Genomic DNA, 19,717 nt, shown 5'->3' on the forward strand with positions numbered 1-19,717 from the left:
CACAGTAACAGGTTTTTTGTGGTTTTTTTAGTAATGGTTGGCAAGGAAACTCATGTCTAGCTGGGCACTTCCTGATTACATTAGCATAGCCCATCCCACATCGAACGAACGCCCAGCACAAAACCTCATTTTAATGCTGGATCCAGGCCAAAAGCATAAGCACTACACTGGATATAAGGAGGAGAATGATTGTAAAGAGAACCATAAACTGTAATGGGACTGGGATATATTTCTGTACTATGCTGACTATAAAACTTTAGATATTTACGCAATTGAAAATATACTTAACAAGCAAGCAAATGGGCTGTGTTTCTCTTCTGGTCTGAAACCATAATCTGATAGAAGATTCACACAAATCTGATTGCAATTCCATAGAGGTGGCTTTTTATCCCCCTTCTTCACAGAAAAAGGAATATACACAGGGAAAGAGGAAAGTAGAAATAAAGCATGACAGGAACAAAGAGAAAAAAGGAACATGCCATATGGAGGAAGATCCATGCCTTTCGCTATGAAGACTTCAGACTCTGGTGTGTAAGGAGGCTGCCTCTTTTGGAGTGGGCACCACACTATTGTTGGAAAATGGACCTGCTCCCTGATATAGTTTCTGGGATGATGTTGGCAGTTCAACAGGTGACGCAAGGTACTGTGTTAAAAATGGTGTCAGTGACTTGTATTGCTTAAATTGAACTTGGTCTAGCCTTGAAAGTAGAAGTTCTGTTTATCTTTTTAATTTTTAATGAAGGGTTTGAGCATCTTTGCTTTTTCAAACCTGCATCTATCACCTTACAAACCTTTATGTTTGCCTTGAACATCTCCCATTATATTTAATGGGGCTTATTTTAGGTGATGTTAGTTTTAAATGGGAATAATTTCTTCTGATTTGAGTTTACTTAAAACAGTATTATAGACTGGCAATTGAACAACAGTGTACCTCTATAACTTGCACACAATGTTCATACATTTATATGTACAGAGGTACACACATATGCTCATTGTGGTGGTTTACATGATAGATGTAGCTTGTCTTTCCATGTCTTCTCTTCATGCTGTATCTGTGTAAAGAGGTTTACCTTTGTTTTTTATGAAAGAAAGACCCACTTTAATAATAGATTATTAGGCATCCAGTTAAATAATCTTGCAATTTTTATTTTATTGGACTGTGGTTGAAAAACTGCATTGTGCAACATTAAAAAGAGGACTGTAAATATCTACCCTTATGCCTTTTGATGGAAACCTTTAGTGAAAATACTTCTGCTTTAGGTTGAAATTATACTGAAATAGTGTGTGTGTGTGTGTGTGTGTGTGTGTGTGTGTGTGTGTGAATGTACTGTTTTATGAATATTCAGCATTTAATTCAGTGTAGTAATTTTCCTTCTCTTTCTTCCTCAAAGTATGAAAACAATAAAATACTAAAGAATTACTTCAAACATTATCTGGCATTCCTTTGAAAATTGTAACCTACAAGGTATAAATATTCTGGGTATAAAAGGCCAAGGCTGTGATGTCTTAATTTTAATATTATCCTGAACTATTTATTTATTTATTTTTTATTTTAATTCCATTTATATCCCGCCCTTCTCCGAAGACTCAGGGCGGCTTACAAGCTTAGCAGTAGCCTTCATTCTATGTATATGCCTGCTGGGCTTTCACACACGCCCAAGCGGCATTATTACAAAGTCAGCTTAATTGCCCCCAACAATCTGGGTCCTCATTTTACCTACCTTGGAAGGATGGAAGGCTGAGTCAACCTTGGAAGGCTGAGTCAACTACCCTATAACATCATCTCTATGACGACTTTTCTTGGAAAACTAAAAGATAGCACATCAATTCAGTTAATCACCATTGATAAGAATAATCCTGGCTTATATATAAGGCCATTTTTTTGCAGATGATATTTCAAAAAATGCTACAATAGCTAAAGATTTCTCACATTATGGCATTTGGGGGAATTTCTGCATGGGATCACATATTAAAATGGAATATAAATCATTCAGAAGCAAAAGCTTTCTTATGGCTGCTTTTCTCAGATTCCCTAACAGCTTGCTCTAGTTTTCATTCATGCCTTGAAAATTATAAGCACTTCTTTAATTAAATTATTCTGCAGCTGGAATCATCCAGTTTGTGTATGTACTTGTGCTTTTGGAGTAATTAGTAACATCTGCATTGGCATGATTTAAGTTGAAGGCCTTAATACTGTAGTACTATAAGGAATCTTGTTCCTTGATATATTGATACAAAGAATAGTATATTAAATGGTGCTAGTAATGGCATTTTAGAAGCCAACTAAAATAATGAGCTTTTAAAAAAAGGCAACATGGGTACTTATTTCTGTCCTTTTGGTGAACTTCCACAGAACAGGACTTTTACTAGTTATGGCAGTTTCCCGCAATTTAATTATTTTCAGATGTGCTGGGACTACAACCCCCAGAATTTTCAGTCAATGAGAAAGGCACCATAGGAATGGAGGACTTAAACTTTAAAAAAACATAGATGAAACTGGGAAAAAGTGATTTCCTTAAAAATATAGAAACTGATTTATGTACTTAGATTTATCTAGTTCAGTACTGTATACTCAGAGGTTGTTTCCTAACCATGTCATAAACATTCCCCAGAAACTGTTTTATATAATATGTACTATGGCATTGTTTTTTGTTATATACTCAGCCCAAAGCTAATGCAACTGAAAATTATATTGAGCTGTCGAGCTAGGAAGCAGCATGTTCTCGTTTATCCCCAACATAAGGTTTGCTGTGAACTCAATTTAGAATAATTCAAATTGATTAATAATATAGTGGATTGACATTTATTATTATTATTATTATTATTATTATTATTATTATTATTATTATTATTATTATTATTATTATTATTATTATTATTATTATTATTACATTTGTATACCGCCCTTTCCCTGAGGACTCAGGGCGGTTTACAGGGAATTAAAAAGCAAAACATACAAAAGTTAAAAACCAGTTAAAAAATATTAAATTCACCCTGTACACTTAAAAACCCCAGTTAAAATTTTCTCCTCAGCCTGGGCCCGGGAGCTCAAAGAGCCAGGTCTTCAGGCCCCGGCGGAATGATCGGAGGTCGGGGGCAGTCCTCAGCTCCACCGGCAGCTGGTTCCAGAGGGCAGGCGCTCCCACTGAGAAGGCCCTATCCCTGGGTGTCACCCGCCGGCAATCTCTCACCGGCGGAACCCTGAGCAGACCCTCCCTTTGGGAGCGCACTGGGCGAAGGGCGTTTGATTACCTAACTTTTGGCAACTGAGTTGCTACTTTGTGCTATTGTAGGTGCCAAAACATACACAGGTTCCTTAAACAGGTAGTCCTCAACCTATGACTGGTTGCTTAATGACTGTTCAAAGTTATGGACCTACCTTGGGGCTATTAAGACCCAGATCCAAAGTTCTAAAAGTTGAGACTCCTCCATGGTTATATGATTGTACCTTGAGCACTCAGCAGTACAGGTGTATTTGCAGTTATTTACAGCATCCTGCAGTCCAGTGACCACATTTTATGATGGTTGTACTGAAAATTGGCACTTACTTCCAATTTTTGGCAAAACTATGCCCATAGCAAACCATGGTGTTTATTTATAATTTTATTTTTATTTATTTATTAATTGTTTGCTTAACGATTCCTGCAAAAAAGCTGTAAAATTAGGATGGTCATATGACCAACTTATTTTACAACTGTCACAACTTATGACCTTAATGGACAGACTCCATTACAGTCATATGTTGAGAATTACCTGTGTTTATGAATTAGCAGCTTTTTAAAATGAGCACTAAACCTGATGTTTTTATGAAGGAGCTAGCCCATGCTGTATGATTTGAACCTGCTATCTATGTGTTACTGATACCAATAAGTACATAACTGGGTTTTTACCCCAAAAAAGAGGTTTTATGTTTGTAGCCTGTACTGTTTTTATTACTTTAGAGAGATGAGCAGAATGGCATGTCCTTTGCTTCTGCCATGTGCTGTTGCTGACAGCAGCAATTGTTCAGAACAGGACTCATTAGTTATCAATTGTTTCTTTCCATTTCTCTCTATGCTTCTTGACAGGTTGCAGGCATAGAGATGGGCATGGGATAAAGCAGTAGGGAACTCTATAGGAGAGAGAGAGAACCTCCAGTGTGCCTTGCAGTCCCTTCTCTGCCCCTGTGATCTGTGAGATAAGTGTTTCCGAAATGGCCAGACTCTCAAGATCTGACAGGTGACTAACTTGCTATTCAAAACATTCACCTATACTTGCCTAACTATGCTTTACCAGCCCTGTTAAGGAGAGTGATTGGTGCTTGTTTTTCCTACCTGCAGTTGATGCTTGGTAGAATACGCTAGTTGCTTTCCCTAACTTGTCCCACATTAAAGGATAGCATTACTCACTGGCCTCACTAATGAGGCAGTTGAGGGCTCATCCATTGGGACTGCATAATTTATGCTAACATATTTATCTGCCAAATAGAAAACTGGTGGATTGAAGAGTGCAGTTCTCTGGCTGTGCCCTCTGACTGACAATACATTTACAGCAAAAATTTAGTTTCCTCAACTGCAGTCTACAGCACCTTTTTCATTAAATCTGAAAATGTCAGGTGTTAAACCTGGGAAATTTCATGAAAATCATCTACTTTACCACCACATTGGCTTTTTAACTGATGAATCAAACAAGTTACTTATATTTAGCTGATAATGCATATGATTTTTCTAATTTTGATACAAAACCACTGACTATCATCTAGGACGCTGAGCTTGTCGATCAGAAAGTTGGCAGTTTGGCGGGTTGAATCCCGAGTGCCGCGTAACAGAGTGAGCGCCTGTCACTTGTCCCAGCTTCTGCCAACCTAGCAGTTCGAAAGCACGTAAAAATGCAAGTAGAAAAATAGGGACTACTACAGTGGGAAGGTAACAGCGTTCCGTGTGCCTTTGGTGTCTAGTCATGCTGGCCACATGACCACGGAGACGTTCTCAGACAAACGCTGGCTCTTCGGCTTTGAAATGGAGATGAGCACTGGCCCCTAGAGTTGGAAACGACTAGCACGCATGTGCGGGGGAACCTTTACCTTTACCTTTCAAGTGGCTATTTCCTTCTAGGTTCTAATGCAGAACCATGATCTAGAATGCAGGTTAATTAGCTCCTTCAGGGTGATTTTTTTTTACCAATTGTAAATCTGCTCACCTGCAATAATGCTTTTAGAAGATTCCTCTTGCTCCTAAGTTATACCTATTTAAACTTTTGATTTTTTTTTAAAAAATATAGACTAGAAAGCCAAATTCCAGATTATAAGAATGACTAATGGATCCTTAACCCATGATGTTTTAAGTAGATTTTTTTGCCTTTGAAGTTATAACCATGAATATGGGCAACATGGAAATATTTCTCAGCAAATTGCATTGTAGTTTGGTTTGGCAACTGTCCTGATTACCATAGCCCTTTTTTCTGTTGTTGCTTGTGTCCTAGCTTCATTAAAGTTCATTATTTGGCATTTTCTGCCACTAGCAATAATACAGCCAGAAATTATTTTCTTGGCAGGTATACTATGTTTAGTGGTTAGTGATCTATCATGTAGTACATCAGTAAGTAGCAGCATTCTAAGTATTCCAAGATAACAAAGGAACATATTGTGTCCTGACTTCATATTAGCATGATATTCTGATGTACACTAATGGAATTTTTTATTTGTGCATTACTTTCTCTCTTTGCTTTTCTTTTATACAATTTATATAAATAATTTATACACTTTTCCATTATGTAATTTAGAATATTCATTCACTCCTTTAGATCCTGAAAGTATAAGTAACTTTGCATGTTTCTTTCTTTAGACAGAAAAAGGTGTAAGTATAATTTGTTTTCCTTTTTCACACAACTCGGCTGCAACTACTTGTCCTTTTATTTTTTAACATTGGCTTTAGGGATGTGGGTTGCAAAAATATGGTAAAAAAAACATAGGGCTAGTTTAAGACATGTCACAGTCTTATACATAGAAATATTGGAATCTGGCGTAAGTCATGCAATGTCTGTTTGCAATGTCGTGCAGTGCTATTACCGCTTCCAAATGACAAAAGCTTTAAAGGACAGAAAAAAAAATCTTTTTTGAGAAAGGGCCAGATTGCAGGAAATGTGAATTCTCAGAGTTATAATATAACTATTATACCACGTGACCTCTTAAAATAGCCCTAGAAGGGATTTCTTCCCATCAAAGCCATTTGTCTGAAATGGTATAGGGTTTCCTGCCTGAGCAGGGGGTTGGACTAGATGATCTCCAAGGTTCCTTCCAACTTTTATTATTATTATTGTAAACTTTTTATTGATTTTCTAATATTACATATATATATTTGAAAAGCAACGTGGCGGCTGAGTACAATAATTCTATTACATATAGATATCATTAGTACAAGTCTACAACTATTACAATAACCATTCCCTCTTTTTCTCCCTTAGTATATACTGTCTCATATTTAAACTAATACAATTCTTATTCTGTCGATCAAATAAAAAGTAACTTTCTAACATTTATCAATAGTTTTTAATTTATGTATATCTTAATTGTTTTAACATTCAATCTTTTAGACAATCAATGCCCTAATATTTTTTTCCAGGTTTAATTTTCCATTAATCTTTAAAATTAATGTTTAATACTTATCATTTCCAAGTTTTAAATGATCCCAATTCCTTTATCACAATTACTCCCAAAAGTCTGGTGTTTAGGGTACAGATCTTATCTATATAAGTTCTCACCATCTACATCTACAAATTAATAATACTATATAATCTTATTTTCTAATAATTCTCAAATATCTTAAAATCTTAAATTTAATAACCAAAATTTCTTTTATTGCCTCGTTTAATGCTTCTTCTCTCTTCCTCTTTATATCTACTATCTCATATTCAAAAGTAAATAATTTTTTCCCTTACTGCTATATAAATATATATTTGTTACTTCCATCAATAAAATTTTAACTGATATATATCTTAATCACCTTTACCAGACCTTTATGCACAAATCAATATTCAAATTTAATTGTTAGTGTTTATACTTCTAAGTTTTACTTGACCAAAGTTTTCTTTATCTCAACTTATAACTATATCTTGTATTCAAAATACATATCTTATCTGTTTAAGTATATCCTATTTTAAGTTCTCATAATACACATCTTGTCTGTTTAAGTAAATCTCATATATAAATCAAAACCCCATTCTTTTTCAGTCTTATTGTAGCTTTCTTTCTTTACCAAATCACCAAAATTGTCTTTATCTCAGCTCATAACGACATCTTATATTCAAAATACAGCTCTTAACTATTTAAGTATATTCTATTTTAAGACATAAAGACATATTTGTTACTTTCATCAATAGGTTTTGCTTTATATGTATCTTAATCACCTTTACAAAACCTTTAAACACAAATCAATATTCAAATTTAATTATTGGTATTTACTTCTAAGTTTTACTTGACCAAAGTTTCCTTTATCTCAACTCACAACTATATCTTGTATTCAAAGTACACATCTCATCTGTTTGAGCATATTCTATTTTAAGTTCCCATAATACACATCTTGTCTATTTAAGTAGATCTCATATATAAATCAAACCCCCATTTTTCAATCTTATTCTAGCTTTCTTTCTTTGCCAAATCATCTTCCATGTCCTTGCTTTTGAGTCATTGAGTAGCTCTCCTTGGATTGTTATATCTATTATTTGGCGTTGAAAAAACCATCAGTCGCCATTTTTATGAGAGGACTAGCAGATCTGGCAGGCCATCTCCTTGTTTTCCCAACTCGACATAGTTGTCCTGAACTGTTTATCTTCTTTTCCATCTATTTTTCTTTTTGATCCTCAGACTCCTTCTGATTTATATAGGAAGTCTTTTTCTCTTTCCCTATTGTCAGTTTCTTTCCTGTATTTTCCATTATCTGTCTTTGTTGAGCAATTGCATCTTCTGTCATAGTATTTAATTGTTCCATTTTTTTCTGTAGTATCCTGTGTAGATGATTCTTTAGTTATAATCATAGTTTGAGTTTGCATATCCAGGGTGTCTTCTTGTTTTTCCCCCCTATAGTTTCTTATTTCATCACCAGCTGTAAAAAGGGTTTGAAAAATCACTTTCAGATCCTAACTTACAGTCTAAATGCTGGAGATATAGTAGGTTAGATGCTACTTATTTTCATATGTGGTGGACTTATAGAAATATAAAAGCTTTTTGGATTAAAATTTGGTGGAACATTCAAAAGATTTTTAAGAGAAAGATAAAGTTTTCTCCACCATTGTTTTTATTGGGTATTGTTGTAGATTGTGATACTAAAGAAATCAATTTGATGTTGAACTTGATAAAAACAGCACGGTTACTGGTGGGACAATATTGGAAGAAGGATAGTTTGCCTACTATAGAAGAATGGGTAATTAAGGTATCGAATCTTGCAGAAATGTCTAAGATTTCTGCTTATTTGAAGGATCACTCGCAAGAAAGATATATTTCAGTTTGGAGGAGATGGATAGATTATATTCCATTTAGCTTATGAGTAGATTTTAGATTGTTATTAATTTTAGTATTAGTATTGATTATATTTTTGTTTAAGTTATTATTATTATGTTTTTAATAATTTGAATGTATCAATGTTAAAGGGGAGTTAAAGCACATTATGAATTTGATTAATTTTATAATGGATAATTTTAGTTAGAATATGATTATTATATCTATGACCCTGTATTCAGCTCTGGGAAGTGGGGGGGGGAAGGGGGGTGGTTTGGGGCAGGTGGGTTTTGGGGCTATGTATTGTAAAACATTTTTTGTAAAACTCTTTAATAAAAAAAGAATCACTTTCAGCATACAAAAGGTTTGTTCCTGCTCTTCTTCCATAGGGAAGGTCCATTCCTGATCTTCTTCCATAATAGTATATTTAAACAAAAACTTTACAATCAGGAAGTCCACTAAGTAAGGAACACAGCTGGATTTCTCACAGTTAATGTTCAAGGTTAAATATATCTTATCTATTTTCTGGGCTGTCAGCCAAGTCTCTTTTAAACAACAACAATTGCAATATCAGGTTTAGCCACAAGATGTCTCCCCAAAGTTATTTTAATCTTTTCAGTTTTTTCTTCTATTTTAAAAGAAAAAACCCAGATCTTCAGTAAAAGTAAAGAATAAAAATCGAAGAAAAATAGGGAATAGAAGATGAAAAGTCTTTTAATCCATAAATTTTAGAAAATAGAATTCTGATTAGGATCCCAGTTATTTTTCAACATTTTAAACTCCCCTGAGTAATTGGTCGCTGCTGTTTCTGGAGGGATGGGTAAGATCTCCCTTCCCTCACCACAGGAGGGAAAATACTTTAGCAGCTTATGCAGGTACAGAGAGTAATTAGGATTTAAGAGAGGTAAATCACACCCAGTCTCTTCCACACTGCTTTGAAGTTGCCAGATGGTAAGTGGAGCTTCGGCTGTCTGCAGCCTAGTGACGAGCCATAATTCTATGGCTGGTCTTTCGTCTGCCAGTTTGGAGGGATTTGCTGGCTCTAGCGGGAGAGCTATCACTCTCCCATGATCCAGCGAGGGTCCTTCCTTGCTGGTCGCCTTTACAGGGCAACTTTCAACCCTTTTCAGGGTCCCCCAGCCAGGGCTTTTTTTCTAAAAAAAAAAGGAACCGGAACTCTCATCTTGGCAGGCACAGGAGGTGGGAGGGTGGTGCTACTGTGGTCACGGGTGCAAGGGGTGTTGGCGGCGGGCTGCCTCCTGGGGCTGGAGCCGGCGTGGCTGGTGCTGTGGGAGCAGCGGGGCCCGCTCTATATGTCGGGGCTGTGCAGGGCAGGCGGCTGAGGCAGTGTGGGCCAAGTGATGCAGGGCGGCCACTTAGGTGCACAGGGCGAGGCGACGGTGGCACAGGTCCAGCACTGGGTAGGCCACCAGACTGGCTGACATGGGTGAGCACAAGGAAGGAGTTCACTTGGACTCCGCAGAACCCACCTCCCACTCCTTGTCCTCTTTTAGTTACCTAGTTGAGATGGTGTAGTTGGGCAGCAGGGAGGGATGCAAAGTTCCTGCCAACTCGCCTTCACTGCAGACAACTTGCCGTTGCAACGTTTGCCGGCCAGGTCTTTTGGCGCACTCAGCAGCAATTCCTATTGGCTTTTGAAAGCCAATAGGCTTTCGAAAGCCAATAGAGGGAGTAGCATAGCTTGTGCAAAAGCTTTTTTTTTCTTTGTGCAAAAAAAGGTCCTGGAATGCCATTCTGAGCGTTCTATGAGAAAAAAAGCCCTGCTTTTATGTTTTACTCTTATGATTTTAAAAATATTTTTTTATTGTAAGTTGCCCCAAACCTTGCCATCTGGATTGCATACAAATATTATATAATCGGTAAATAAAGGTAGAACATATGTTAAATATACATCAAATGATAATATGCTTCCCTACAAAGTCAATTCTTGCTCAATGACAGTCCAAGGAGTTAACTCGGAAAGGCAAGAGGAAAATCTAGAAGAGGTCTGTGCAACTTGTAGAAGGGAAAGGCCCACACTGATAAATTAAAAATCTTTGTGGTCTGCAAAGGAATGCTGGTGGGCTAATCAATGATTTGATGACTAAAGGAGCATCTACAGTGTTAGAGCTCGTGGTCATGGTAAGCCATGGAGGCACTAGGCAACATGACTTTCAGAGCATTGGTGGTGATTTTATTACTTTTTTTTAAAAAAAGTCTGTGCTCTGTCCAAGGGTGCTTGGTAGGCTGCATGTACAGGCCTGGTCTAGAATTTACTTTGGAGCATTCAACTATCTAGAACAGGCATGTCAAACTCATTTTGTTTGAGGCAACTTCTTATAAAAGAATTGTCATTAATTTGTTTTAATAAAATTATTTAAATCAATTTTTCACTTGATTTCAAATTAAGTGAATTATATTGGTTGACAATGAGATTTTTTTTAGTACAATTGCCAAATGCAATAAACTGGTTTTAGGTATATGTGTGCACTAATTATTTCAACACCAATACATTTTAACAACATATTCTATTTGTAAATGAATGCAAATGCAAATTATACAATTTTTTGTACAAAAAAAGAGATGTAAGAGCTGTTATCATTAGTTATCCTTAGATAAAAATAATTCCATCATCTAAAACTTTGTTATACTGTATTTAATGAACAGATGCTTTGGGATTAAAAAAAAGACTGACTGCATTTGATTGTGTATCACCATGGCATTAAAACAAAATTTGAACAGTGTATGAAAAATAAAGGTTCCCTAAATGTCTGCTGGTTATATCTATACATTTTCCTTGATAGCACTCTATTGCCTTCTTTTTAGCCTTTTTTTCAACTTCCCAGCTTAAAAAAGGCAAGGCACCGGGAGCTGAAAGTTACAGAGACTGTTTAAGCAGGTTGCTAGGCAACCTGTTCACACTCGGCCTTTCTTACCCTCCCACTTTTAAATTAGCCTGTACGGATCGCATTTCCTTCAATTTGAGCCATCTGAAGGCTCGTTGCTGCGATGCATTCTGCTGCTCTGAAACCTAGCTGCCTGAGGAGAATTTAGCTCTCCGGAACAGTTTCCTTCAGCTTGTGTGTGTGTGTGTGTGTGTGTGTGTGTGTGTGTATGTGTGTAAAAAAAGGTGCCGGAACGCCATTCTGAGCGTTCTATGGCAAAAAAGCCCTGCCTCCAGCGATGCGAAACTGGATGAGGAAGACTGAACTCGTCTTCCAGGCGTCCATGGCGGCCGTGCAGCAAACCGGCAGCTAACTTTTATTATTATTTTTATTGATCATCGCACAGTCAGCCTGAGTTCAGACTGGATTTGGCATTTTTGTCTACCTAGCGAGTCCTTGCCAAGGACCTGCGATAGGCAGATGTGGATGTTTGATGGTATTACAAATATCGTCACAGAATGAAAGCAGTTCTTAGTAAGGCCGCCTTTTGCAATTGAATTGTTGCTGTTGTTGTTGTTATTATTATTATTATTATTATTATTATTATTATTATTATTATTATTATTAATTATATTTTCTTAGTGGTTTATATTATATCTTGTTCTCCCAATTTACCTTTTCTACAGGGCTGGCTTTTGCTATTCTATCATCAGTGCATCCAGTGTTTGGTTTATACGGATCACTCTTTCCTGCTATTATTTATGCCATATTTGGGATGGGTCATCATGTTGCCCCCGGTAAGTTATTTCTAAGTCCTAGTGGTTCACTTTGAAAAACATAGCCTATGTCTTTGTTAACTCTATTAATGTTATTTTTTATTCTATATTCTATGATATTTCTTACAGTATGAGTTGAACCACGTGCATACACACAACAGATATACACACTAAGCCAAAATCAAGCAGAACAAATTGTATCATAGTGCTGCACACAGAGAAAAAAATAAATTTTTACTCCTTCCATGGGAGAATAATATCCGGTTGCCTTCTCTGAAAGCTGCCTAGTACTATTCAGCTTCTATTCTTTAGTAAGAACCCCTTACAAATTCATTGATTGCAAATGGAGCCTGTATTTCAGCAATGCATAATGAGTTGGATTCTTTGTAACTATGTTGTTCATGCGATTGAGTCAGTGATACTTGTATTAACATGACTGTTCTAGTGATTAGGATTTTAGTCATAGACTGTAGTTTAAAGAAGATAAAGAATACATGCCAGAAACAAGGATTTTTTTTTTGTGCCCCTCTCTACTTCCTTTACATCAACATTCTTTCCCTCCTTCCATCCCTTTTTTCCTTTTCCCTATTTATGAAATTTTGGGGGAGTATGTGAAACAAGTTTAAAATATCCAAAATTATATTTCCTTCTTAAAATTCCTGTAGTTGAGGATTGCTATGCACTTTATATGATTAAGTCTGTGGTAGGTTCATGACATCCCTTATTTAGCTCTCTCTCTTTTTTCTTTTCTTTCCTAGGAAGTTGTCCCATATAACTCAAAAGCATCTCTCAACATATTATTTATTTATTTATTTATTTGTTTCGATTTATATACCACCCTTTTCCTGAGGGACTCAGGGCGGTTTACAGGGCAAATTAAACCAGTGCAATGTACAAATTAAAATTAAATTAAATTAATAGCCCCCAAAGAGTTTAAAATTTAAAATTTAAAACCTTAAAACCCCTCAGTCCAGGCCGGCTAACTCAAATAGCCAGGTTTTTAGGTCCTGGCAAAACAAGTGAAGGTCGGGGGTGATCTGGAGTTCCACTGGCAGTTGATTCCATAGGGCAGGCGCGCCCACCGAGAATGCTCTCCCCCTGGGGATCGCCCGCCGGCACTCCCTGACCGGCGGGACCCTGAGGAGGCCCTCCCTGTGGGAGCGCACAGGACGATGGGAAGTTGATGCTGGCAGCAGGTGCTCCCTAAGATAATCTGGACCCATGCCATTTAGGGCTTTATAGGTCATCACCAGCACCTTGAATGTCACCCGGAGGGCAACTGGAAGCCAATGCAGCTCGCGGAGGAGAGGCGTTACATGGGAGTATCGGGAGACCCCCATCACAACTTGTGTGGCTGCATTCTGCACCAGCTGAAGCCTCCGAGTGGTCCTCAAGGGCAGCCCCATGTAGAGAGCATTGCAGTAGTCTATCCGGGAGGTCACAAGCGCATGAGTGACTGTGTGTAGGGCATCTTGGTCCAGATAGGGCCGCAACTGGCACACCAGGCAAACCTGGGCAAACCCCCCCTATTAGCAGTAGATGCCAAAGTTTTAGGCTGCACTTTTTCTCAGTCCTACTTAGAGAGTGACTCTCTTGCTTACAATGCATACATCAATCTTACTTCTTGCTTTCCTTTTGATATCTTAGTATGTAATGAAGTCCAACAGGTCTGGATCATTTAGGTTTGTTGTATTATTCTGCATTTCATTTATTCTGAAACAATGACAGTCTTCAACTTAATAATTAAAGACACTGACTTTTTAGAATATGAAGCAGGTTTACAGTATTTCCTAGAAGAAACCATCTGGTCTTAGTTGCAGAAAACAATGAAGCTGGGTATGGGCCATGTCTCCCATAATTCATTATGGGTTGAACTTGATATAGGAAAGTAAAGAGTTGCGTCTTTCTGATATTAGGGATGGTGTCTCTCCACTTAAAATTCAGAACTGTATGGAACCACACCCAAAGCTAAACCCTTTGGGACTGAAATGCTCAACTATATGCACATTCTCCTTGGTTATTATTATGTTTTCTGAGAAGCAGTTGTTTTCTTTTGAGTAATTGTGTGGGTCTTTGCAAATAGCCTACATGCCAGAAGTGCATTCAGCATTACATTTAACAACTCTGTGGGAGCCATGTGGTCTACTAGGATAGCAACATCCCATCCAAAATACATAGAATTTGCATCGGAATGTATCCAAAGCATTTTGTTAAAGCTCTCTTGCCACTTACTGGCAGGCTGGATTTGGATTTTGTGGTGAGTTCCTTGGAAGTGATGATAATGTTGAGTCAGCAGAATAGATGTTATATAGTCATTTCATTTTAAGTGTAAAAATTGCCCATCTGGGACATGATGCACTATTAGTTTCATTAAAAAAGGCATTTATACTATCTTATACTTTGTAAAAATGTTGGATGCACTTCGATATTTTTTTAAGTGGTAAATATCTGAGCAGATGTTTACAGATTCTGCTGTTACAGTATTTAGTTTATCTTTAAATGAAATAAGAATCACCAGATGAAGAAATTCTGTTTAAAGGCACATTCTGAATACAGTAGTGAAAAAAAAGTTAAGCAAATATTAAAATAAATATTAATTGTTATCTTTTCTTAAGTGATCTGTTTGTTCCTTAAGAATGTGTTTGTTGTAAAAGTCTCAGATATACCAGAGATGAATAGCCCAAGGCCTCAGGGCTGTACAGGGGCTTCAAAATCCTTGACTTTACTCCTCAAGATCTTTAAGAATTACCAAATTGTAACAGTTTGACAGAAGGAAAGGAAAGAAAAGGAATTTTTTTTAATCCCATTTATATCCCGCCCTTCTCCGAAGACTCAGGGCGGCTTACAATCTAAAACACAAATCAATGTGCTTAGCAATAGCCTTCATTCTATGTATATGCCTGCTTATTAGGGCTTTTTGCCCCCCCAGCGGCATTATTACAAAGTCAGCTTAATTGCCCCCAACAATCTGGGTCCTCATTTTACCTACCTCGGAAGGATGGAAGGCTGAGTCAACCTTGAGCCTGGTGGGACTCGAACCTGCACTAATTGCAGGCAGCTGGTGTTACTTAAGGAGGCATTAGCCCACTGCTCCACCAAGGCTCTTTAAAGAATGACCATATTAAGTATATTTGATTTTAAATATAGCAAATGCAAATTAAATTAAATCTTTCTATGACTTTTTTTCCTAGGGGTACCAGTTTTCATAATTTTCATACTTGTTGGCTATGCTATAAAAAATTGCGCAGTTAATAGCCCCATCCATTAGGAAGGGGCCATGTAGGAAGACATTATTGCATCTCTGACTGATGGATGCAATTTCAGTCCATAGAAAAAGGAAAGATGTGTTTTGCAGGCTAAATTATTTATCCACCTTGGTTTCTACTGTGTGCCTGAAATCTTTAAAAACTGAGACAGAAATCTTTTCTATTGCATGCTGTTTCTTTTATACATACAATGAGCAATTGATTTCTTGTGCAAAGAACCAATTTCTACTTATTCTAAACTATTTCTTTCCCCCTTATTTTATGCTAACATTTATGCAGTCTAGATCACTGCTGGACATTAAACTATCCCTGCAAATATTTAAAAAAATATTAGACAAGCTTCAGCGCAAGGATTGCATGTATATGCAGTCATATGACTCATGTACATACAAAAAACAGGGAACAGCTTGTTGCCTAGAATTTGTATAATGTACAATGGAGTTATCAGTGTGGAAATGAATGCTCATGGCAAGAGGAACCATATAAAGGTGATGTTTGCAGAAAGCAAAATGATGATCATGCTATTCTCCAAAGCACCTGAAGGCAGGACAAGAAGCAACGGATGTAAACTAATCAAAGAGAGAAGCAACCTAGAACTAAGGAGAAATTCCCTGACAGTTAGAACAATTAATCAGGGGAACAACCTGCCTCCAGAAGCGGTGAATGCTCCAACACTGGAAGTTTTTAAGAAGAGACTGGACAGCCATTTGTCTAAAATGGTATAGGGCAGACATGTCAAACTTGCGACGTCGTGTGATGTATCAGAGCTTTTTCCCCATTGCCGGCAATGGGGTGGGCACGGTTTTGTTGCAACGTGTCTGGCCTGCGGGCCGGCAGTTTGACACCCATGGTATAGGGTTTCCTGCCTGAGCAGGGGGTTGGACTAGATGATCTCCAAGGTCCTTTCCAACTTGATGCTGCTGCTGCTGCTGATGATGATGATATCCATTCAGTCATGTCTGACTTAGCGATTCTCTGGGCCTGGTCTCTCCACATCTTCTGATCTTGCCCTACTTCTTTGAATTGTTCTATGCTCTGGCTGGTGTCAGATCTGATACTGGAAAGAAAAATACGCTGGAAGACTTAGTGCTTAGGGTATCTGGTATAGCTATGGCATACTGACAATTAGAATTCAGTCAATCGGTTAATATCACCATATCTCACAACTTTTGGAAGTTCAAAATGTTTATAAAACATAACATGTTAAAGAATTCATGTTAAAATTAGAATTAGTTGGACATAGACTGGAATCCTACAGCTATGGTTTATTTAACCATGATGTTGTTAAATGTGCTATAAATGAGAAAGTTCAAACATCATAATAAGCCATATTTAAATGCAAAGATTGGGCTCACACAACATGTCATGTCCAAACCAAGCAAACTGAATCATTGTTTAGCTGTAAAGTATGTCTTTCTTCCTAAGCAATTTAGAGTCATCTGATAGGGATTAAACAAATGAAAACCAAATCCTCTTTCTTCTTTCGCAGGAACCTTTGCTCTGACCTCCTTGATTTCTGCAAATGCTGTCGAGCGTCTTGTTCCTCCCATAAACACCAATTTCACTTCAGACAATACATCTGAAGTATTGGGCTTATCTGAGTTTGAGATGCAAAGGATTGGAGTTGCTGCAGCAGTTTCACTGCTAGGAGGGCTGATTCAAGTAGGTTTTTCACAATAGCTAATTTTATAACTAGAAAATCAATTCTTTCACTAAAATAGTTTCCAGGAAAAGCAAGCCAACGGAGAAGGATGTATTTCCACATGATTTGGGATTATATTTCACATATTAAGACATTATTTAATCATGGTTTGTAATGTAGGTTGAAATGTACTTATTTCACTTAATACAATTAATATAAAAATGGTGCACAAATCACAATATTTAGGGTTTCACAACACTGAACAAAGTCTGCTTGGTGAGAGTAGATAATGTATGCATTCCAGAGGTTAATAAATTATAACTCTGCCATTCTTAGGAAGGACAGCCAATGATGAGGTATGATGGAAGCTGTAATTCTCAATATTTCAAATGCCTCAGCTCTGCATACTTTTAAGACAATTCTCTGGCTTAGCATGATTTATAACCCACCAGTGGGGTGACTGTTTCAGAAGAACTGCTGTATCAGCAGTGTTAATTTGGATTACTTTTGTACATGAAATGAATGGAGAAGCCATCTTCTCCTTCACCTTGCATAGCAAACGTTAGCATAGGGTATAGCTAGATGTTCCACAACTACTGTGCACAGTTTCATAAAAAGTCAATCATCTCAATAATTCTAGTGACTTTGCTTATATCATTTATAAATAAGCTCAAACAATCAGTTGCACATATGCTCTTATATCTGGAAATGATAATTATGCTTCTTCCATTTTCCTGGTACAGGTTCAGTCTTTTAAAAATGTGAATATGTGAAAGATGAAGAATAATTTGTGTTGCTGAATGTTGCATGTTTATCTTTAAGAATCTATAACAAATTAGTGAACTGTTAAGAGTATTCCAGTTTTGTAATGAAAACAATTTTTATAGAAATTGTATAACATATTAAATGACTTTGAGAAGTTTCTGCTCATATGCTTTCTTTCTGGTCAATTATAGGTTTTGCAAATTAGACAACATTCAACTCAAATCATTTATTGAATTATGAAACATTTAGAACTGATTTGGGAAAAAATGTATTTGTGTAGACTCATCTATATTGGTTTTAGAGGAACTCAGTTTTTCAATATGAGACTCAACTGAATCACTTTTGAATGTAGTATCTGAATGAAATGTTATTGTAATAGAAGTTGAACATATATTAGCAGTAGAACTGGCTGTCTGGTTTTTTTCTACACTAGCTCCTGGTGTGTTTAAAAGACTTATCATTACTTGCTGATAAATACTATCAGAAGGAAAACGTATTTTATTCTCACTGAGTATGAACACAAAAACTAATTGGGTCTTTTTTGTTCTAATCTTTGTTTATCCAATGGAGAGATAAGCCATGCTTTTGAATTGACCTACACTGGGTACAGAATTCTGGGAAATCTTCATTTCTTTTCAGTTTTATTCAGTCTTTCATCTCTCAGTAGTTTGGGCCTTTTTCTTTTCATCTTACTCTCTCTTTTTTCATCAGCTACAGCACAACTTCCAGAGATCTCCAGAGGTTGATAGCACATCACAGTTTTTAACACGGCAAAAGATAATTGTTAAACACATGTGATTGGAGAGGGATCATATTCACTAATCCCTGATGATATTTGCTTTGGACACCATTTTCATGGCTAACCTTGTTATGTGAAACTGATCAACTGCGGCTTGCACCACAAATCATGTTTTAGCTGATCATAGCCTAGATAGTGCAGTGCACAAACTGTAAATAAAGTTTTTGTTCTAAAGGAAGGTCCATTTTGGTTGTAAGTTGAGGATTACCTGTATAGTAACTTTTAAGTGTATCCAGTGTGACGTCTGTGGCTTAATATTTGTCCTATCCACAGAGCTTTGTACATTGGAATAATCTAAAGCCAATGAATAGAAGTGGCTACAGCCAGTTATTATAACTAAACTCAGCACATTTTCTGGTGGTAAACTAGCAGTACAAGAGAGATAGCATTGTAATAAATGTATGAAAGTTAACATGGGTTGAAAGGTTATTCATGGGTACAATGAGTAATGAAATAACTTCTACTTGATTAGCTCATGTAACTTTCTCATTCACTATTTTTTTAAAAAGAATGCAAGATAGCATTTCTCTTTCCTACATTAGAATCAATAACTGCCTTTGGTTGTAATCTATATTATATTTCTGGTTTCTCAGGTAGCAATGTTTATGCTACACTTGGGCAGTGCTACCTGCTTGCTAACAGAGCCAGTGATAAGTGCAATGACAACTGGGGCAGCTACACATGTTGTAACTTCGCAAGTGAAGTATCTTCTGGGATTGAAAATGCCTTATATCTCAGGACCTCTGGGATTCTTTTATGTGAGTATGTTAATAAATGTTTGTTGTGCTGTTTTGCTCATATTTGCATGCTTATTAAAGTTGCAGGAAAAGCTCTAAATATTGTGACCTCTTGGGTCAGGTCTGACTTGGTTACCTCTAATTGGAGTCAATTCTGGATGCAATTCTAGATTTGCTATCTGATGCTATCTGGAACTTGACATGAGTTCTAAAACACAGCCACATTCCTGAGTCCTTCGGGAGAAGGGCGGTATAGAAATTAAATTATTATTATTATTATTATTATTATTATTATTATTATTATTATTATTATTATTATTATTATTATTATTATTATTATTCTACTGACTAGTCTTCAAGATACTATGTAGTTGTAT

General features: G+C 36.8%; 1 protein-coding gene across 1 annotated transcript in view; it reads left to right on the forward strand.

Moving 5' to 3' along the window:
• Positions 1-447: 447 nt before the first annotated feature.
• The window catches only part of SLC26A7 (solute carrier family 26 member 7), a gene marked incomplete at both ends in the record, with an annotated part of 63,227 nt that continues 43,957 nt past the window's right edge, over positions 448-19,717 (forward strand). The window contains 4 exons of the mRNA XM_083358182.1: positions 448-640; positions 12,042-12,152; positions 16,887-17,059; positions 19,197-19,361. Of these exons, the coding sequence (XP_083214308.1) occupies positions 448-640; positions 12,042-12,152; positions 16,887-17,059; positions 19,197-19,361 (642 nt within the window). The remainder of the gene's footprint in view (positions 641-12,041; positions 12,153-16,886; positions 17,060-19,196; positions 19,362-19,717) is intronic.

This window comes from Vipera ursinii (assembly GCF_947247035.1).
Source record: "Vipera ursinii genome assembly, chromosome: 3".
Taxonomy (NCBI): domain Eukaryota; kingdom Metazoa; phylum Chordata; class Lepidosauria; order Squamata; family Viperidae; genus Vipera; species Vipera ursinii.